Here is a 23,713-nt window from a genome sequence, read left to right as displayed (position 1 = left end):
ACAATCAAAGCAACAATCTTATTTTTCTAGAGATTAATTAATAAATGTTGAATACAAAACGTGTGTTAAGAAATTAGGAGATTTGTTTGAAAGTATAATTATTATTTATGTTTTAAATATTCTAGAGAGTGCATGAGAGAGAATGAATGAAATTTGGGGAAAGGTGATGAATGTTGAAAGAATAAAAGATTAGATTTTAAGATTTTTAGTTGGTAGAGATACTTAAAAGTTGTTTTATACATATATATATATATATATTATGTGATTAAGTAAGTTCATATTAAGATTCAGGCTGTATTTTAGTTATTTTACTCAAAAATAGATAAACTAGTCATCATCGTTAGATCAAAGAGTAAATTGGTTCTTTTGGTAAAATTTCTATTTATTTCTCTTTTAAAAAGCTGATCCCTATAGTTAACATGAGGTACATGTGAGATGTCATTGTTTGATTATTCTATCAGTTACGTTAGTTTTTAACAGTATAAAGGAATAAATTTTTAATAAAAAAACTAAATTACTCTTTAATCTAACATATAAAAATTAATTTATCTATTTTTAAAATAAAAATGACAAAATACAATTTGATTTATAGTCTGACTATCTATCCAAAATCACTATCTCCAATTGTGGCCGCCTGAAACTTCAACATCTGCCAAAATAGTCAAGCATAAATTCCTGTCCTGACATAATCTTTTTAAACCAAATACTGTGTATGTAACACGTATTTTGACTAGTAACATATTCTATCATATCCTCACCCAATAAAGTTATAAACCAAGCGTGACTCTCTTTTCAAGTCATTGAGACAAAAAGTGGCTATGGCAAAGAACATTTTGGTGACTGGTGGTGCTGGTTTTATTGGAAGCCACACTGTGCTAGAGCTACTACTGGGAGGCTACAATGCAGTGGTGGTGGACAATCTCAACAATTCCTCTGACGTTGCCATCACGAGAGTCAAAGAGCTCGCCGGCCAGTACGGCAACAACCTTTATTTTCACCAGCTTGACCTTCGAGACAAACCTGCGCTGCAAAATGTATTTACGGAAAGAAAAATCGATGCTGTCATACACTTTGCTGGATTGAAAGCCGTAGGTGAAAGCATGAAGAAACCATTGATGTATTACAGCAACAATATCGTTGGAGCAATCACGTTGTTGGAAGTAATGGAAGCCTATGGATGCAAAAATCTAGTATTTTCATCATCAGCTACCGTCTACGGTTGGCCAAAGGAGGTTCCATGTAGAGAAGAGTTCCCTGTGTCTGCTATCAATCCTTATGGAAGAACCAAGCCTATAATTGAAGAGATTTGTAGGGACATACAACATGCAGACCCAGAGTGGAAGATCATATCGCTGAGATACTTTAACCCTGTTGGTGCACATCAAAGTGGCTATATCGGAGAACATCCCCGTGGAACTCCAACCAATCTCATGCCTTACATGCAGCAAGTTGCAGTTGGGAAACGACCTGCCTTGACTATCTTCGGGAACGATTATTCCACCAAAGATGGCACTTGCATACGTGATTATATCCATGTTGTTGATTTAGCACAAGGTCATATCGCTGCACTGCGAAAACTATCTGATCCGAAACTAGCCTGTGAAGTCTACAACTTGGGAAGTGGGAAAGGAACATCAGTTTTGGAGATGGTTGCTGCATTTGAAAAGGCATGTGGGAAGAAAATTCCTCTTGTTATTGCTGCCAGGCGACCCGGTGATGCTGAAATACTTTATGCTTCTACTGAAAAGGCAGAGCGTGAGCTGAACTGGAAAGCCAAATACAGCATTGAGGACATGTGCAGGGATCAATGGAACTGGGCCAACAACAACCCTATTGGTTACCAATCTCCTGAGAAAAAAGCCCACAACATTACATGCTTAAATTCACCCAACTTCTAGGAGTCTGCAGCGACATCAATTTTAATATACCAATAGCATGTTTGTCCTGCCCAGCGATGATGGTCGAAAGACTATGCTTCTTTGTTTCAAAGGCTTCTTATCTATTAACTAAACATATAATCGCACCATATATGTTTGGTGTTATGTCATGATCTCAGTTGAAAAGTCTTATGCTTGCTGTGTATAAATATAGAAATAAATAACTAACAACTCAACATTCCCAACTCATACACAACACTTGCAGAATTGCTCATGATGTTGCATCACTCTATGCAACACTTCACGAGACACATTCAATGTTCTAACAATTTTCTTCTTTGACATTTTTTACCAATTCATGTAGCAAATACTCACCTAACACCCTACATATATAAAAGAATAAGAAAACCACATTTTAGTCTAGTTGCATTATCAATAATCATCGAGCAACATTAACCTTGAGCATATATAGTAGCAGAGTATTAGAGCATTTGGGCAAGATAAGAATGATTCCTTGAACCTTTGTACCAATGAGCCCTTAAATAGAGCAGACACCCTACCCTAGATGGTATAGGACAAGAGTGTTGGTATAACAATAAATATATATTACCAAAAAAAAAATTCATAAAAAATTTCTTTATCCCTTAATCATATGGTCAGGAGTTCGTTCACACTCATGGAAATTGAATCCATTTTATGACCATTCGTTTATCTCTTAAAAGAGCATATGTAGCGAGGAGACCAATCACTGCAATTGGTGATGAATACTCTGATTTCACCATTCAAATTAAAATATTATCACATGTCACATTAAAAAATAGAATCCCCAAGAAAATTTATCAAATTATTTCTATTCTATTCCTACTTTTATAATTAAATTATGAAATGAAATTTTAAAATAAATAATTCACAAAAATTAATCACATATTTAAAAAATTTGAAAGAAAAAATTCTCACCCTCCCAATTTTTGGGGCATGATTGAAAATTGCCAAACAAGAACTAATAATAATTTATGCAAAATAAGCAAATATGCGTCGAAAACAGAAAAGTTGAGAGGGGAGAAGAGGGGAGGCAGCTCCACTTTGTTCAATCCCCATTCCTGTCTTCTCCTCCATCACATTTCTTATTTCTTCTTTTCTTTTCTTTTTCCTGTTTTAAAATTTCTAATCCAATTCTTCCTTTTTAGGGTATTTGAACTCCATTAAAGCTTATCATCCCTCATCTTCTAGGACAAATTTTTTTTTTATGTAAAATCTGCCTTCCTCAATGGTTTTCTTGATGAGGAGATCTATGTTGAACAACCTGAAAGGTTTCAAAGTAGTAAGCAAGGAAGATAGTGTGTACAAGCTGAAGAAGGTCTTGTATTATAACACCCCTTACCCGACACCGTTGTCGGGGTCGAGCTCGAGGCATTACTTTACTTAACTTATTAGTTCGGGCATAAAAATTTGCTTTTAAAATTTATCTCACTATTTATGATAAAGCTGTCCACTCGTGCAGTAGTTAATAAATTATTTATAACTCGAGCTACGGAACTCGAAATTTAAATCCGTAAATTTTTCCTAAAACTAGACTCATATATCTTCTTACCATAAATTTTTCAGAATCTTTGGTTTAGCCAATTAGTACAGTTTATTAGTTAAAGTCTCCCCTGTTTCACCACTCGACTGTCCTGACCTCTTGCCACTAAAAATAAGTTTTATCATTATAGGATTTTCATATGGTGTTATCACTTGTTTCTAAATAAAATAGACTCAATAAGGAATCTATACATATAAATTACAACTCAGAAATATTTTTGTACAATTTTTAGTGATTTTCTAAACTCAGAACAGGGGATTCCAAAAACAGTTCTGACCCTGTCTCACTAAAATTCACATATCTCAAAATATAAAATTCCTTTTGCTAAATCTTTATTTTTACATGAAAATAGACTCAACAAGATTTCATTATATATATCATACACCCTTAATTCATTTTATACTATCCTAAGTGATTTTTCAAAATCACGTCACTGCTGCTGTTTGAAATCTGTTTCTTTGCAAATTATTACTCTTTCATGATTTCTATGCATAATTTATCACATAGACATGTATAACAACAAACACCTTCATACTTAGCCATTTTGACGACCATTCATCATTAGATATTTACACATCATTCTTTAGCAAAATCATAATACAACATTCAAAATAAGTAAGTCCCTATACATGCCATAGTTCAAACATAGTTCATCATAAAATACCGAGTCGTTGTGGTTGATAGTGTGGACGATCTCTGACGTCTTTAGGATCATCGACTTTGATTAATAATTCTATATAAAAAGAAAATAAACAAAGTAAGCATAATGCTTAGTAAGTTTACAAGTAAATAAATAGCAACATTAAACACAAATAATAATAACCAAGTAACATAATCTTTAATTTCCTCTTTACTTGATCTCTTACTCATTCACTTGCTTGTTTACTTAGATAACTCATAAATTATGACTTACTTTTCTCTTGTTGAAATGTTGATTCTCAATGGGTAACGTAATATACTCTTATCTCTTATAACTCACTTGAACTTACCATTTATGCTTTTAACTAAACTTTCATGGACATAAGTTATTTACTAGCCCGTTGAACCATATTGGAATAATAAGGATACTTGGGTCTCTTTCTGATAATAACATGCCAAAGCCATGTCCCAGACATGGTCTTACATGGGATGTTTCATGTACTGCCAATGTCATATCCCAGATATGGTCTTACATGGGAGTTCTCATATCGGTGCCCATGCCAGACATGGTGTTACAGGGGACCTCTCATCTCGGTGCCAACGCCATGTCCCAGACATGGTCTTACATGGGACCTCTCATGATCTCAAGGATGCCAATGCCATGTCCCAGACATGGTCTTACATGAGATCTCTTTACCCAAATATCATGACATTTGTATCCGATACATTCCTTATGTTTCAACAGGACTTTTTAACACTGATTCTCTGTCATCTCATACTTGAGTCAACATTAAATAAATTATAAAATAAATATATAATTGTTAGAAAATAAGAGCATTAATAATAATTATTAAAATACTGCATTTATTTACCGTAAACTTACCTCGGTAGCAAATATAGCCAAATTTATCAATTTAGTCTTCAACTTTATTCTTTCCTCGATCTAACCTCGAATTCCATTCTTATTGATCTCAAATTTAACTTATTTAATACTCACATTCATTAAAACAGCCTTCGACTCTAACTTTGGCAAAATTACAATTTTGCCCCTAAACTTTTACATAATTACGATTTTGCCCCAAAGTTCGGAAATTAAACTTCATCTCATATTATTATGTTATGTAACATGCTGAACATTTTTCTCTTCTATGACAACATCAAATTCTCACTCTAACACTTACTTATGTACATGAGGGATTTTTACCGATTATGTCAACTTACTCGTTTTCGCTTAAAATCGGCTAGCAAAAGTTGTTTAACATAATTTCTAGCTTCATATTCTATCATAAAACATCAAAATAAACACTTTTCACCTATGGGTATTTTACCAAATATAAACCCTAGGTTAAATTATTGCTAGAATAAGCTAAATTAAGCTACCGGGATCTCAAAAACGTAAAGAACATTAAAAACGGGGCTTGGAATCACTTACTATGAGCTTGAGAAAATGTGAAAATCCTAGCTATGGCGTCCTTCAAATTTTGGCAGCAAGCTTTTTGGAGAAGATGATATTTTTGCCATCTTTTTCCCTTTTTTATTCTTTTTTATTATTCAATGACTAAAATACATTTATTAAAACTTTAGTTATTTTTATCTATGCATGCCTATTTTTTGTCCATGGAAATTTTATGGTCTAATTACTATTTAAGGACCTATACTTTGATTATGCACTTCAAATAAATCATTTATCATCTAAAACTCATATTTACCCATTTTTGCAATTAAGTCCTAATAGGCAATTTAGGCATGCAATCAATAAAATTTCTTATCAATACTCTAATACTTATATCTAATCACTCAATAAATCATAAAAATTAATAAAAATTTTCTCTTTAAATCAGATTTGTGGTTACAAAACCACTATTCCGATAACCTTAAATTTGGGACATTACATGTATGGCTTGAAACAGGCACCAAGAGTCTGGTATGACAGAATCGACAGCTACCTAGCTAGCATGGGGTTCGAGAGAAGCACCAGTGGGCCAACCTTGTATGTGAAAAAGGAAGGTGAGGAAACTGTGCTCATAGTCTCATTTTATGTAGATGACCTGCTGGTAACTGGAGGAAATAAAGTCATGTTGACTGACTTCAAAGACAAGATGGAAAACATGTTCGAGATGTCTAACTTGGGAGAAATGTCATACTTCCTTGGCATGGAAGTATCTCAAACACAACATGGAATTTTGTTGAGGAAAAAGGCATTTGCCTTGAAAATTCTAAACAGATTTTCTATACAAAATTGCAAGGCAACAAGCATACCAGTTGCTGTTGGAGAAAAGTTGTCAAGCCAAGGAGATTTCAAAAAGGTGAATGAATCAACCTATAGAAGCTTGATGGGATGTTTGCTCTTTTTGACAGCCACAAGACCAAACATCATGTTTGCTGTAAGTCTCCTATCCAGGTTCATGTTGTTGCAATACAAGTCGGTTCAAGCTGCTAAAAGAATTCTCAGGTACATCAAAGGTACATTGAGTTTTGGAATCATGTTCACCAAGGTTGATAGCATGAAGCTTCTTGGTTATGCTGATAGTGATTGGATTGGATTGATAGATGATATGAAAAGTACTTTAGGGTATCTGTTTACCCTTGGTTCAGCTATTTTCTGTTGGAGTTCAAAGAAGCAAAGTGTTGTTGCTCAACCGAAAGATGAGGTAGAGTATGTGGCAGCTGTAGGAGCTGTTAACCAAACTATTTGGCTAAGAAAAATCATGGCAGATTTGAATCTACACCAAAGGAAAGCAACAAAGATCAAATGTGATAACCAATCTGCTGTTGCAATTACAAAGAATCCATTGTTCCATGGAAGAATTAAACATTTCAAGATAAAGTTTCATTTTGTTAGAAAAATAGAACAATCTCAAAAAGCTAAACTGATTCATTGCAGTTCTGAAGATCAGTTAGCTGACATCTTGACAAAGCCTCTTTGTGTGTCAAGGTTCAAAAATCTAAGAGCTAAGTTGGGAGTTTGCAGCATGCAAGCCAATGAGGAGTGTTGAAGTTGGCTTCCATGCAGCACAAGGAGCAGACCATGCAGCTAGAGCCATGCATGTTGCAGCTAGAGCCTATGCTACTAATTTTGTTACTTCAAGGAAATGTTTTGTTATTTAGTTAGATTTGAACTAAGTTGGTAACATATTTGATGTAATTAGGTGCTGATGGATTGATAAGTCAGCTTTACTATGTGTGCAAGTTCTATTTATCAATTTACTAGGTTACTTAGTGGTGTTAGGTAAATGTTTAGGTGACATTTTGCTTATTTTGACCAGCTTATTGACTGGTATATGTAATGGCTTTATGCCTCATTTCATTAATAATGAAATTCTTCAGAATATTCTTCTTCATTCTCTGGTTTTTACTCAAGTTCTTAAGCTGATTTTGAATGCTTTGCTTAGCAAGACATTGAGCCTTCTAGCTCAAGTTTCTATCAATTTCTCATTCTGTTTTCTTAGTTCCAACAAGAATTTGTTTTTATGATCTCAATGGTAAAAAAAGTACAAAAGTTAACAAGCAAGAAGGTTCAGCTTATCCTTACCAACAAGCCAAAATTGATATATGTTGATCCTGTAAAATTAGTGGTGAAAGCAAACATTATTTGGTCCGACAATTCTGATGACCTTAGCATCCAAGTCTCAAGTCCATCACACTTCAAGCTTTGCACAGTAAGACTCTTAGCTTCTCCTAATAGGATAGAAATCAATCCTCTCAACTGCATTTAAACTTGCTCTTTCTGATCTATATATTTGGTGTTGTAGCCAAAAAAAGGCATTTTGGTTTGAGGATGCAAAACAAAGAGCATCCCAGTGGAAAATTGCAATAGAGGGCCTTCAAAGCCGGTGAATTGAGCTATCTCCTGGTGCAGGCTTCTGCTGCTTCATATTAAGCTTTCACCCCCACTTCTTCCAATTCTTGCATCCAATGAATAAACAATCTGAAATGCAGTTTTAAGAGGGGGAAATAAGGATGAAGGTTTTTTGTTGTTAATTACTTATTTATGTATTGAAACTTATAAATAGATTCAATAATGGAAAAAATATTTCACTAGTTATATCATATAGTCTAGCATAAAAATTATAAATACATTCATTCTTATATCTTCTTTCCCTAATTATAAGCTCAAAGATGTACGGGTTACTTTAGATGAGTGGCTTTGATGCCAAATGAAAAACAATGTCTAGTAATAGGTTGCGTTTCGTTATATTAGAACACGACAACTTCTTTATACAAAGTAATCATTTAAGTCCAACCCCCAATCACTCATTAGAGTTTCACCCTAGTTCAATAAAATCAAACTCACTCTCACTACTGAACTTACCAATTGTAGGTGAACATACTCTAAAGTGAATAACAATTCCTTGCAATGAACATATTTGCTCGCTGAATTTAACACCTTTCCCATGAAATATATCATCTATAAATAGACTTTATTTCGAGTTCTTAAGCTTAGAGTCAACTCATGCAAAGTGAAGTAAAATGCTACTCAATATATTTTAATTTAAACGAAGTATCACAATCTCTATCTGTCTTCAAGAGTCATACTTCGACTAAGACTCTTCAATGCTACCGAATTTCCTTTTAAATTTAGTGATAAATTTCTATTTTAAAATACATACTAAGTTTTTTTTTTGCTTGTAAAACATACTTCTCTTAATGAAAATAACATAGTCAAAAACTAAATCCAATGCATGGGAAATTAACATCTTGTTTCTCAAGTCAGAACACCTCAAACAAGTTGAGCAACAATTGTGTGCATCAACAAGATTCAATGATATTAGTATAAAATTAAATTAGTTTAAAACATTTGTATAGCTTTTTATATATTTATATTTTCTTTAATCATTTGACTATTGAATTTAATAATACAATTATATTTATTGTTCACGTAAAATTTTGAATCGATCCTATATATTTATATCATATTGATTAAGAATACCTTTTGTTTATATATATTGAACAATTAAAAATTCCTTAAACAAATAGTTAATAAATTTTAATTTATTCAAAATTTCAACAAATAGACATTTTAATTTGTTAAAATTTGAATATGAGATTAATTATACACTCTTAAGCAAGAAATTTACAAACTCTTCCTTTTGAAGGTACATGGAATTCCCAAAATTTTAGATCTATTTGGACAGCAAAAGTAATTGGATGAGAGTGTAATTATTAGGTAGTAATTAAACTCTCTTATAATTATAAAGAATTGTAATTTCCTAAGCGTGTTTAGATGATAAAGTGTAATTACATCGTAATTCTCTAAGTCATGTTTGGTAGTAAACATTATAATTTATATTTTTAAAAATATTAATTACTATAAGAAATTGTCAATTACAATTAAAAATTTATAAGCGAGTAACCAAAATTAAAATGAAATAATCATGTGTAATATGTTAGTACAAGAAAGTAGTTCATAACAAGATTACTACTAAAAATAACAAGAAAAATATACATTATATGCATTTTTTTTCTAATGGCTCTAGCATTTCATATTTATTGGGCTATTACCTCTTCAACATTTAAAATATACTCATTGTCATCATTAGGGGTGTAACAAGCTGAGCTCGAATACTACAAGCTCAAACTCAACTCAAAATTTTGAGCTCGATACTCAGCTTGAGCTCAATTGAACATCTATTTTTAAGCTCGAGCTTAACTCGAGATATAATCGAGCTACTCAAGCCTAAGCTCGATTAAGCTCATTTACCAACTTTCAAGCTCGAACTTGACTCAATAATTAAGCTTAAGGTTAATAATTTATATTAAAGGCAATAACTTAATTTAATAATATACAAATATGAAAAGCTCAATAAGACTCACGAGTCATTTGAGTCAAGTATTACTGAGCTCGAATTCGATTCAATTGGTAAATTACCAAATTGAGTTCGATTATTTTTTAGTCGAACTAGAGTAGCTTGTGAGCACTAGTGTCTCATTTACATCCCTACTCTATTGGTCCTTGATTGAGTTCTTCATCATCTAAATCTAAATCTGTATCATTAAGATTATCCAGATTTCTTTCTTCCAAGTACTTTTCAAAGTATGGACCATTCCAATTCCACCTACGAATGAAGTTATAAAGTATGCAATATGTTAATATGATTCAACCTTGTTTTTTGATGCTATACTAAAGTAATGTTGTTAATATGATAAATCTTTTTTTTAGAATAGCAAATGTCCTCTCAACCACATTTTGAAACTTTGAATGTCTCAAATTAAAAAGTTTGTAAACCATCTCTTGTACTTGTATCTAACTCCATTCTTTCAAACAATATCATACCCTCGATATGGTGCAAAAATCTATTTGCATTTGCATAACTAACATCTACCACATAATATTTAGATTAACAATGTAAACAATCATAGTTTTGATTATAAGAACTTGTATAAACTAAATTTGGATAAAGACTTATACTAGATTATCAAAATTTGTTATAATACGTAAATTAGGTAAAAATAATATAAAATTATAATATATAAACTTTATAAAAGGATTTTATTAAGTGTCCAACATCTTTAATAACATTACTTATAAATAATATAATTTTTACCGTATCGAGAAAGTTATTTTTATAAATAAATTATGGTAAAAAAAGTATAACCCTTTTTTTTTGTAAATAAGTAATTTATTTATAATATATAGCATGGAACATATGCAACACCGCTCACCCGTCCCAACGTATGGTAGGAATGAAAGGTACTGCTAGAGAGTTGTTAACATGGCAAACACCTTTGATTTATATTAGAAATTTTAAACTTGAAAACATTTTGTAAAATTATAGAAAATATTTAAATTCTATACAAATAAGTTTTATGCTTTTTCAAAACAAAGTTAAAAATTCTTATAGTGCCCATTTGAAAGAAAAGAACTAAGTAATTTGCAAAGTATAGGAATGTTAATATGTTAAAGGTTACTCAAATTTATAAGGGATTTTTAAGAAATTAAATAATACCATCGTTAAGCTGCCGGCCAAGCAGCCAAAGCTCATGCCTAGGCAATACTGGAGTTGATATTTTTTTTGCTAAGGAGTCGTTAGGCGGCAGTGTAGTTAATACTAATATTGTTAAGCTTCTGCCTAGGCGGCATAAGCTGTCGCTCAGGCGGTACCGTAACCATTCATAATTTCATACTTCCATAAACATTGTCATATCATTTCAATGTGTTTCTAAACACTATAAATCAATTTCTAAGCTCATTTAAAACACAAAAATGCATGGTATACTTGCATATGAAATGAATGGCGAAATAAAACTACTCTAAGTCCTTATGTACATGCTAAAATTCTCATACTGTAACAAACATTATAAATACATAACAACCTTTAACAAAGGGTGATGCGAAGCTCCTAAGCTCATATCTTAAACTTCTCATCGAATCTTTTACCTACATGTTTTAAACCACTAACATGTTAAGCTCAAAGAGCTTATTAAATACTCAAGAAAGATACCCAACTTACCTTTGTCTCATGGAATGATTTATTCATATTAAAGACTTCTTGCTTTTATTACCAATTAAGTCTATCATTAACGCTATTAGAGACATAGTTTACCTACCAATTTGCATCTCCCTTGCACTCAATTTTTATTTTTAGCAAACAAACTAGCCTTTAGAATTCATTTCTTCTTCTTAAATTCATGTCTTTATTATTAACTTACTTTTAACATGGCCTGCCGTAATGTAAGCCTTAATCCCTTAGAGCTCATTTCATGCTTAAACTTGAATTTTATAATCTCTTATAAATTTGATTTTATTTACTTATAACTTATGGACTCTAGATTTCATTATAAAATACATACTCGATTCATTACTCACATACTTTTCTTTTTCATTTATTTCTACCGTATTTTACAAATTTTAAATTTATGCCCACTGTAATCTTAGTAAAATAGGAATCGGACACTATGGGACTCCACATACTCCTATAAACATATAGCGGAATGCCTGAAGGCAACAAAACTCTAGATCATATAAGCCCAATGGTCAGCAACAAATGCTCGATGTCACATCCCAAAAATAGGGCTAGAAGAAATAGGGATAAATTTTATATTTTTTTAAACATAGGGTAAAAGAACTTAGAATGCCTTAAAAATTAATTTTGTTAAGGAACTTTTACAAGAATAAGCCTGCTGGTTTAGTAGTAAAGCCTTAAATTTCCCTTAGATCCCAAGTTTGAAATCCTTTATGCACTTTTCAGCCAAAATATTTTATTTTCTTATTTTTACCCCATAAAGTACCGAATTTTCAAACTAGCCCAGCCCAAAAATTATTTTTTATTATTATTATTTTAGTCCTTAATTTAAATCAACTCTAATTCTAAACTAATTCCTAATCCTATTGCAATTAGGGAAGAAAATTTTTATAAATAGCCAATCTTTTCAAAACCTAGAATTCATATTTAGAAGATTTCTCAAGAAAAGCTCTCAAAATTCTCTCTTCTTCTTCTTCATTATCAAAACCTTCATTGCAATTAGGGTTTTTAAAAGATTTCAAGATTTTTCAATCACATCCCTCTCCTCCCAGTATATTGTCGAACCCTTCATCCAGTTAAGGTTTTTGTGTCTTCAAACCAGGTGTGAGATCTAAACTTAAATCATGGTGTATGATTAATGGAAATATTAAAAAGTAAGTAATTTGAATCATGTGAACCCCCTGTACGTGAGTCCATGTATGTGAACCCCTGTATGCGAACCACGATAGGCGAACCTCCTGTATGTGAACTCCCATATATGTGATCCCTTAGTGCATAGATATGAACCCTATATGTTTTATACATGCAAACTCTACAAGTTTTAGTATGTGAACCCCCATGTTATATAGTATGTGATTTAATATGTGAGAACCCATACATGCGAACCCTATATGTGTGAACCCTATATGTGCGAACCTTATATGTGAACCTGTTATGCATGTATTAGCCAAACTAAGCATGTTAATATCTCAACGTTAATTCACATGAAGAAACTGTATATGTGAAATTGTTTTAGTTCGCATAAAGTAATTGCATATGTGCAATTGATATGAATTAATTGCATAAATACATGCCAATGATTGTTAGTATGAAAATTCATACACCGTATTGAAAGGTAAATGTGCTTGCTAAGCATAGTAATCGATTATTGATTGATAAATAGCATGACATGTTAAATTTATGTGCATGATTACATGAATCAAGTATGGAGGATGGAGGAGTTCCTTAGGAGAAAGTGACAATTTAAGTCCACACTGAAAGTCAATATTGCACGAAGTAGGAGGCAATGTCATCGGGACTGAGTAAACCAAGATGATAGTTTAAAAAACCATCAAAACTGGGCAACCAGGATGATAAGTTATTGTAGTAAAAGTCATTGTCACAGATGACAAGTGAACAACCATCGTCACTAGGACATCTGGGATGGTCAGTTTTTGACATGTGTTTTGGTGTGTCGAGTAATGCTCGAGGGCGAATGGGATGGATGGGTGGGAATTTAAAACTAAAATTGCATCGCATCATGAATATAACATGTACATGCATTGATTTACTGAATGTTCCTTGCATTATGCTTAATTGCTATGTTGTTATAAATTGAATGATTTACTATTTATACGATCATATGTAGTTGTTTAAAAATTAGACTCACACTGAGTTATCATAAGCTCACTTCTCCTTTTTCCTTACCTCTCAGGTAACACAAGGAACTAGGACTCGGTACGGCATTGGAGGAACCTCAGAGTAGCAGCTCGTTATTTTATTATTATTTTAAAGTTTCCATTAAAGTTTTCCTTAATCGCTTTTAGGGTTGTAATTATTAATTATTTCTTGCTTTTATATCTTAGGTTTGGGATTGTTTAGCTTAGCATGATATTTAGTTAATACTCTGGTAATTGCATGCTATTTGGTTTAGAAAACTATTATTCTTAATAATGTTTTCTGTTGCTTTACAAATACTTTAAGTTTTGACAAGTCTTTTTAACTTTAACCGTTTTTCAAAACTTCATATTAATAATATTTTGATTGAATTGCTAAATGCTAAGTAAAGTCAGTTTAGTTAATGGATATTTTCCTTTAAAACAAAAGAGCAATTTTCATACAATCCAACTAAAAGTAAAAGAATGACTTTACAGGATCACTTTGGTAATCAATGTAATGCCTTCAACTTAGCCGAAACTCCTAGGTCGGGTCGAGGGTGTTACACTCAACCAAGGGTATCATAACGAAACTCCAAAAAATATATCACACAACTTTGAACCCCGTATATCACCAGTATAAAACTTCGATAAAAACCATAAGCATTTGACCCTAATTGGCATGTCAATCTTATAATAACATTTCTACCAAGCTTACATAGGCTTAGAAATAATTTAGATAAAACTTCACACGTTTGCATGATTCAATATTGCAAAAAAAAAAAAATTCATTAACCCATTTCTACGTAATAAAGGGTCTTTAAACCCTTCATATTCACATATCTCATTTTCAATACTCATTTTACATTTTCATAATCACATACATTTATTTGCATATGTTCTGCATACTCCTTACAACACTTAACCATACAAATCGTGACTTGTCATTTCACAATGTGACATAACATTTCATATTTTCAATCCGAGAGTTTGTACTCTCATGTACTCAAACTCAATAAAAAAATATTTCAAGACGTTGTTATAAAGGAATTCACTTATGTTTACATCTCAATATAGTTTTTCATAAAAGCTCTATAAGCACCAATCACCTCTCTACTTGAAGTTACATAATCCTTTAACATCTTATAACATATCTCACTAACCAAATTCTTATTATTACACAAGTTTATGCTTTAGTTTCTCCACTCTCTCTTTTATTCTCAGATCATTTATTTTAATTTCATACGACCAAGCCATTCATTGTCACATTACTATCAAAATACATAAATTCTCAATAACAATATTTTCATGTTTATTGAACTATTTCTATTACTTATTAACATTACATATTTCACCATTCAAATTCTAGGATTTTACCAATTTTAAACTCAACATGGTAAGGATGATTCCTTGAAACTTGCCTTCCTTTGTATGAGTCAAGCCACCCAAATCTTTTGTTTTACTAATCCAAAGCTCCTCTTTTCATACTCAAGCTTTACCACAACCAACTTCTCCAACATCATGTAACACCCATAATTATGTTCCTGTAAAGCTCATGCATTATAACCTTGAATAATTATACTAGAAAGAACAAAATCATTTTTTTTTACCTTATTGATCACTTTCTTACTCTAGCTCAAGCTTTCTATTTCTATTTCTAACTCATGAAAACCCATGCTTTCAATAATGAAGATGGTGGACACTAGCTTGAAAATGTGTTTTATTCAATGTTTTAACAAGAAAATAACTTGGGTTACATAAATTTTGGTGAGATTTGTGAGAAAATATTAATAAATGAGAAAAGAAATTCCCTCTTCTCAAATAATATAAAATTAATTATAAAATGAGACATGTTGTAAATTAATTAAGAAAATGGAGTGTTTGCAACAGTAACATGCTATAAAATAATATTTTAATAAAAAATATTTTAAAATTATGAAAAAAGTTATATTATTTATAAAGAGTGTGATGAAATTTTGAGACAATTTATAAAACTTTTTTATAAATGTTATATCTTAATAATTTTATATTATTATTTTTACTTAATTTATGAATTATAAAAAAGGATATAACTTAGCATAGTCTTTCTCCAAATTAAGTTTATATAAATTATTATAATTAAATCTACAGATTATTTGGACAATGAACACAAATATTATAAGGTCGATGCTAACTATGCAAATAGAAAATGTTTTCTTGCACAATATCGTGAGCTATGATACTATTTGAAAGAATTGTGCCAAACACAAGCATCATAGACAGCTTGCGAACTTTTTAATTCGAGACATTTAAGACTTCAAAATGTGGTAGAGAAGATATTTTTTTTAAAATATTTCTCATATTAACAACATTACCTTAGTATAGCATACAAAAATATTAGATCGTGCTAGCATGTTGTATATATCATAACTTCAATCAAGAACTGAGATGATTCATACTTTGTAAAATACATGTAATAATGAGACATTGATAATCTTAATTATGTAGATTCAAATTCAGATATGATGAACTCAATCAAGGATTAACAAATGATGACGAGGAACATATGTTAAATGTTAAAGTGAGAATAACCCAACAATTAGCACTAGAACAATTAGATAAAACGCATACAATATTTATTTTTCTTGCTATGTTTATTAGTAATCGTGATATCAACTACTTTTTAGACTAATATAATGCATATAATGATTTGATTTTAATTTTTATTACTTGTTAAGAACTTATTTTTATCATACTAATAATTTTTATAGTAATTAATATTTTAAAATACAAATTATATAACTATATAATTACAATTTGTACTATCAAACATGACATAGGGAATCAATTAGCTGTCATTCAACATTCTATTCTCCAATTACTGCATATATGAAGAACTAAAAAGACAAAGCAGGCAATTCATGCTGTCATGCTTATTCTTTTCAATTTTTTCGAACATAAACAAGCTCCAAATTATTAAAGATGTCAAAACGCAAATAAAATACTATTTACCCTGGCTAATAATGTTTAAAACGTCGTGTTTATTCATCTTAAATGCACAAATAACCTCAGCTCTAATGACCAACTGATATCTAGGAAAAACAATACATGATAAAGGGCAAGGGGTAAAACGAATGGCAATAGATGACAACATCAACAGGAGCTTTCCGGCCTCAAAGAATCTAACAATGCCACTCTCCCTAAGTTAATCTCTTCTTAAAGCAATACAAATCACACTATTTTTAAACCAGATGTTCATCAGCTATATCTACTCAGACTTCAGTGTATGTGTCCAACACGAATATGGTCAGATTTTTTTCAGTTTTCAATGTATTCAGAGGATCTTTGGAGATCATATCTTTATATCAATGTGTCAGACATGAGTGTTCGACATGGTACTTTAACAAAATTGAAGTCTGTCCATTCACTAAGAATTCTTCACCAAACATTATATTCAGTGAAATATACCATGTGAGATCATTTACGAAAACAATTCAAGCCTTTCTGTGATTTCATAGCGGGCAACTCCGTAAGGTGATAGCCTGTCTGTCAGAAGGTTATTTTCAAGCTCAGATTCTGGCCATGCAACCTGATTTACATCTGCTTCTGTTATCAAGGAATGCAAAACTCCATACGGTCATGTCAAACATCGGTCAACCAAAAGGTATCCGCAACATATAAATCTATGAATAAACATATATGGTCAACAAAACCAATTGAAAAAGCTATCACTAAAATAATATACACATTACATGGATAACAGCTTAACTTGAAAAGATATTTCATGGAAGATAATAAAGAACCAAGCTTCAAACCTTGGAAAAGATCACAAGCACTTCACCCAGGAATATATATATATAAATGACTTTAAAGCTCAAACTATACCTTTGACTCACAAAGAATGCTTTACGATGTCTTTCACGGTATATTGGATAATTCTTTCATCTTCGATCGACGTTGGCAAATAGAATGGACATAACCCCATTGCCTGCCGAAAATGGGAACTTGCCAACATTCAACCAATTCCATTCATCTATTGACATACTGCAATAGTGGTCCACTTATTTCTATAGATACAAACATTCATCAAAGTTTCTACTGCTTGCACACTCCTGTAGAGCCTTTGCATTGAGTTCTCTACCAAGTCTCCAAACATAATTCAGACCAACAAGAATCTCGATGATTGCTGCTTCAGTCTTTTCTCGGTTTGCAAAGTAGAGAGTCTGAACCAGAAGCGCATTAGTCCCAGAAACAAAGCTCTGCTGTTCAAAACTCCGCTCAGATTGCCATCTAATCATGTTATGAGCTAGTGGCGCCAACCACTCTAATATCGCAGCCATTGCCTCAGTCCAGTCTTCAGCAAGCTCTGTATCAAAAACTGATGAAGTTAAGCTCTTTGCATATGGTTTTAGCCTTGCCCTCAGTGCAGCTCTCACACTTGTAGGTAACATGTTGTACAGATCATCTCTAGCATCATTACCAATCAAGTGAGGAGATGCTGCTAACTTCTCAATGACGATGATAACATTTGCATAATGCAGTGCTAAAGCAGAAGCCGCAAGAGTTTCAGGTGGAGCATCCAACAACCTGCACTGAGATCTAAACACCGGCGAACTAGTTTGAACAGCATTTCCTTCAGGAGGATTAAGATTTCCAGCTTTGATTCCACTAAGAATTCCTGAATGAATAGCTTCATCTGCATCTATAATGCAGCCTTTGAAAGGTCCCACTTGAGTCAATCTATTGCTTTTCAAATGTGGTTTATTTCCATTAGCAGCGGAAGGGTGGTTGTTAGTCTGCCAAATCTTCTTGCTGATTTTATCCATGCCCAAAAGTTGCCCTGACTTCGCTGTAGACCTCTCAAGTGGACCTGAATGGAAGTTGAAATTTCCATTCTTTCGAGCAATAGAACCTGATTTTGTAGTTGAGCCACCAAGAGGCCCAGAATGGAAATAATTTGTTTTATTTGGTTTTGAAATTGGACCTGATTTTGTGCTAAACATTCCAAAGGGACCAGAAGAAAACCTGGTAAGGCTAGTATTATCAGTGCGATGAACAGAAGATTGCATCAAGGTGGAAACTGATTGGCTGCGATTTATAGAAGCTGCCCTCAAATCTCCATCATCTACATTTTGTTCAATTCCAAAGACATGTTTGATCCTAACAAAAACTGTGAATATTGATCTTGTTGTAAGTCGAATTGTATAATCATAAGTCCTACTCCAAAGAGACATCTCCCGAAGATTCTTCACTTCATGCTGCTTCCACATAACCTTCTTCTGAAATTCAAGCAAATTCTCTGGCTCCGCATCACTGGCTTTCATCCTCCTTAGAGTTTGCTCAAGATCCAGGAGCATTTCCATCTCTTGATACAAAGTTGCATTCACTGAAATGTACCGTTCCATCTTCTTCACTTTCTTGTCCATCTTCTTTAAGGAAAATATCCAACAATAAGGGTCAGCCCCAATCTGGACTAACTCAGTGAAAGCAAGTTCAAAACTCTTCAAACCCGGGTCACTACATTTCTTTGCAAGCCTAGCCACGGACTTCGCCACATGTGTAACAGTTTCAATCATTTCTGCACATATCAAGTGTCCAATGTAACCTTCATCTTCAGATACCAGCTTCTTAATCCCCACACAAGTCATAATCTCCTCTCTCAACCTACTAACCTGCTTATCACTTAGACACCGCCATAGATGCACGAGCTTAGACATCAAGCTTGCAACTTCAAATGCTAATACTCCAATTTCAACTCTCTCAGAACCTCCTTCATGCCTCCGTGGAATTTTCCAAAAACTACGAAACCAAGACTCTGCTACCATCTTTTTATACCAAAATGTCTACATAAAAACACAAAAATGAAGACAGAATAGAAAAAGGAAAAGAAGAGCAGGCCAAAAGATAAGCATCTCCATTAGATATTAAAATTCTAAAACAAGCTAAAGATAAACCATTCAAACTAAACCAACAAAGGGAAAAAAAAACTATATAATTTTAAAAATAATCTATCACTAGATATCATCTTAAAAAAGTAACAAATTTCATCTAAACTGATTTTCCTTTAAAATGTTTTCTTTTTTTCTTCTTTTAAGATTATAAACTCGATAGAATTATCCGATTACCATTTGCAGTGAAAAACTCAATTAAGGTATAACGTGAGAATGCCACAAACAGAGGCTTATCACGATTACCCACTTAACAAAAACTAATAAATTCAAAATCATCCACACTAAACGTAGAAAGAAAATACAATTATTGAATCCAACCATCCAAGCACAGTAACTCAGGGTTCCAGACAGAATAAAACCCAAAACCCAGAAAGAAAAACCAACAAAAAGTAAAGCAAACAACCATTGGAAAAAGAAAAACTTACTGATCACATGAAATGGCAAAAGGACTCACAGTTCCAAAGGCTGAAAAGGAAGCAAAATAAAAGGGAAATAGAGAAGATAGAGAGGAGAAGAAGTAGCTGGGAAGATGCAGTGAAGACTAGAGGAGCCACATGGGGGTTAATGTATGTATATGCTTCCCTTCAAGTAGTTTTCCTAAAACAAATATAGTATTGGAAAAGACACCAAATACAAAACCAAGCCAACATTAAAGTTTTATAAAGGTTCAATTCTATAAGAGCTCCCTATACTATGATTTCTTTTTGTGTACTTCATCCCATTATTATTATTTGATCATTTCTAGTCCTTCTACCTTTCCAAATGTGTATTTTCAGTCCACAAATCAATTTCTTTTGTTAAATTTTTCAAACAATTTGATATGACTTATTTTAAACATGATAAAAATGTGAAAATCAATTAAAAAAGTTAAGACTCTTAACTGAAAATATACATTTTGGAAACAACTAGAAATAATCAAGGACCAACTCTACCAAATTATATAGTATAAGGATCTTATATAAAATTTCATCTTATAAACACTTAATCATCTTTCCTCTTTTATATATTTAATTTTAATTATCATTTAAAAATAAATCAATTTTAACTCAACTGATATTATTATTGCAATAATTATTAAAACGATCTGAATTCAAAACATTACAATACATTTTTCTAGAAATATATTATTTTAATTCATTTCTAGTTAAAATTTAACAACTTTAAAGACAAATTTAAACATTTGTGAATTTTAGGCTTCCTGTAATCCTATACACAATGTAAAAATTAAAGTAGTTTTATACACTTTCATAATTATTTATATGATTAATATTTTAACAATCCAACTGTTGAATTTATCAATATGATTATACTTTTCATGCATGTAAATTTTCAAACAAATCTAATATATCTATCATATCGATCTAAAATATTCTATATAGTAATATATATTCAACAATTGAGTCTTCTTTACATCAATTAAATAGTTAGAAATTTTAAATTTACATCAAATTTGACATTATGATCTACTGTAGATCATAGACCATAAACTATAATAGTTGAACCTTTAATATATTAATCATATAAATAATTACAAAAGTGTGTAAAACTAATTTAATTTTTACACTGTAAATTGATTCTTCCCCGTATAAGAATATAGTCTTGTTATACTATACTTATATTTTTAAATTTATTTATTTATTTTTAAATAGTTTATTATTAGTAGTATTCTTCCACAATTAATACATTTCTTAAATATATATATATATATTTGCACTAAATTAAAATGCAATTAAAAGCATATTTTACTTAATTAAGGTATGTTATTTTCTTCTTATAATGTTATTATTATATATTTTATTTAATTGTGCTTTCATTTTCTTTTCATTTCTTAAGCATAACTTACACACTACTAAATTGTCACACATTTGGCCAATGGGTGAATGTTAAGGTTAAATATTTTATGTTTTTAAACAATGAAATATATAACATTTATAAGAGTTAAGTTAGTTGTCTAAGCTTAAAGTCATAATATGTATAAAGTTTGAATAAAATATTACGCTAAAGAATGTGTTTCGATAAAACTATTAAATTTATTTAAAAAATTTAACATCATAAGTTGAAAGTCCAATCCAACTCAATCAATTCTCAATTTTCTATATTATATATATATATATATATATATATATATATATAAATAACATTGTGCAATGCAAAGTAAAATATAATATTATAATATAAATATTGAAAAAATATTATAAAATTTAATAAAATAAATATATATATGTTTAATAAATCTTAAATAAAAATTAATATTTTCGAAAAAAGGTTATATAATCTGCCCTACACTAGGTAGAGATCAAACAAACATCTTTATTTCTATAAGCATGAATAGTACACAGTTCAAATATCATGATAAAGGTGTCCAATTCCACTTCAAATATTATAAATCATATCATATAAAAACCGCGGATTATAAAAAATATATATTTTAGATCATCTTCAATTGATTTAGATAACACCCAACTATGCATTTGACATGTCATACATGTGGTAAAGTTAAAAATCGTTAATTTTCATTCATATTAAGATAATTTAATTAAAAAATGTAAATTTAAATATTAAAAAGATCAAAATTAAATGAATGACGAAAAATTAAACGCAAAGTTTAGGGTGTGTGTGAAGCCTCTAGATTTTTGCTTTATTATAATTCATTTTCGATAAATTTTTAGATAAACATTCTCTTCTAAAGTTATTATGCAGCGGATTATATGTAAGGATCTGGAGTTTACATGCAGGGATTATATATGAGGATTTTATATAGCAAAAGGAGTGTTAGGATGTACCCTTTAGTCAATTGAGTATTGGATTTCACATTTATCATGAAAACCCTTCTGTTGAAAAAAAAGAATTGTAATTGTAGCAAACATGAGCCCTGCTTAATAGTTTATCATCAGGTTAAATAAGGAGTAGCCTTGTTAACGTTGCCATAACCTTTCTGTCTTGGTAATTTGTTTGAACAATCTTAAAGAGGTGAACATTTAGTAACTTGCCTGCCTCTATTGTTCTGTTCTCTGTTTTACTTTGCTACTCATCTTTATATATTTCAAATGGGGATGACTGATCAAGAGAAACTAACTGAGCAACTGAATCCTTTCCTAATACATGTGGAAGGAAAACTAGTGGGATTAACATTGGAAATGCAGAAAAGCGACCAAAAGATGGTAAGGATTGAATTTTGAGTTTCACAGAGCAAATTATGACCTGAAAATGCAAGCATGTATTGTCCACTAAGTTCTTTTCTATCATTTTAATGAATGATGCAAAAATGAAGTTCAATATTCAGTTATAACGATACTCTTCCACCAATTAAGTTTTTAATTAATGATATTATTGTAATAGTAAATAAATAAATAAAAGAAAGAAAAAACAATGATAGTTAATTAATTAATTAATTAATTTAATAATAATAACATAACAAAAATAGCAAAAAAAAGGATTAAATTAAACTCTAAAACAAAATTCGGGGGCAAATCAAAAATAAATAAAGGAGAAAGGACCAAATTGAACACACCGATAACGAGGAGGGACTAAATGGAAAATAATTCCCCACCCACCAAAACGCCAAGTTCTATTAGGGACCAATTGTAAGAGCAACAAATTGTGGGGTAAAATTGAAAAAATAAAAATACTTGATTAAAAAAAATTAAAAAGTGGAAGGGTTAAAGGTAAAATAAGCCTTTCTAAATAAAAACACGCAGATCCTGGCCTAGAGCGGGTCACGTCTCGGGTCGGCCCCAAAACGACACCGTTTTGGGTGTCTGAGTCCACTCCCAAAACGATGCTGTTTTGATAGTCTATAAATACCAAAAATTTTATGACAGCCGCTGGTCGCTGACGAGGTGCGCCGACATATACGATGGCTGGGAAATTGAAAAGTTTCCCCTTTTCTCCGGCTAAACCTCTTAGCCCCACGCACCCTCTGGCAACAGCGATAAGAGGTAAAAAAAAACTCCTTTTTTATTTTATATATTTCGAAATGAAAAAAAAAGAAAAAAAATGATGAAATAGAATAAAAAATAAAATGAAAAAAAAAATTAAAGTGTTGCTTCTTATTATGACTTTAAAATGCGACAATAAACTCAACTGC

At 31.4% G+C, this 23,713-nt stretch overlaps 2 protein-coding genes across 4 annotated transcripts; one reads left to right on the top strand and one right to left on the bottom strand.

Annotated features, from left to right (window-relative positions):
• The first annotated feature begins 766 nt into the window (after positions 1 to 766).
• Positions 767 to 2,047, top strand: LOC105779316 (UDP-glucose 4-epimerase 2). Its single transcript, XM_012603072.2, has one exon. The coding sequence runs from the start codon at positions 819 to 821 to the stop codon at positions 1,896 to 1,898; it is 1,080 nt and encodes a 359-aa protein (XP_012458526.1). The 5' UTR covers positions 767 to 818; the 3' UTR covers positions 1,899 to 2,047.
• A 14,642-nt stretch (positions 2,048 to 16,689) lies between these two features.
• LOC105779315 (protein PSK SIMULATOR 1) lies at positions 16,690 to 20,236 on the bottom strand. Of its 3 annotated transcripts, none has more exons than XR_008195400.1 (3): positions 20,052 to 20,236; positions 17,561 to 19,518; positions 16,690 to 17,358 (listed from the first exon to the last, which is right to left on the bottom strand). XR_008195400.1 is itself a non-coding variant. In XM_012603069.2 (2 exons), exon 2 carries the CDS (start codon positions 19,498 to 19,500, stop codon positions 17,743 to 17,745), a length of 1,758 nt encoding a protein of 585 aa, XP_012458523.1. In that variant the 5' UTR covers positions 19,501 to 19,518; positions 20,052 to 20,236; the 3' UTR covers positions 16,690 to 17,742. The 3 variants fall into 3 exon arrangements, 1 of the variants encoding a protein (XP_012458523.1); XR_001128956.2 differs by having other exon boundaries at positions 16,690 to 17,281; XM_012603069.2 differs by having other exon boundaries at positions 16,690 to 19,518.
• Positions 20,237 to 23,713: the final 3,477 nt, after the last annotated feature.

This window comes from Gossypium raimondii, chromosome 4, assembly GCF_025698545.1.
Source record: "Gossypium raimondii isolate GPD5lz chromosome 4, ASM2569854v1, whole genome shotgun sequence".
Taxonomy (NCBI): domain Eukaryota; kingdom Viridiplantae; phylum Streptophyta; class Magnoliopsida; order Malvales; family Malvaceae; genus Gossypium; species Gossypium raimondii.
The sequence above is the reverse complement of the archived record's forward strand: the minus strand, read 5'-3'. Positions and strand labels throughout refer to the sequence as shown.

Coding starts and splice junctions, on each gene's coding strand:
- LOC105779315 (XM_012603069.2), bottom strand. CDS start 19,500: ATGGTAGCAGAGTCTTGGTTTCGTAGTTTTTGGAAAATTCCACGGAGG.
- LOC105779316 (XM_012603072.2), top strand. CDS start 819: ATGGCAAAGAACATTTTGGTGACTGGTGGTGCTGGTTTTATTGGAAGC.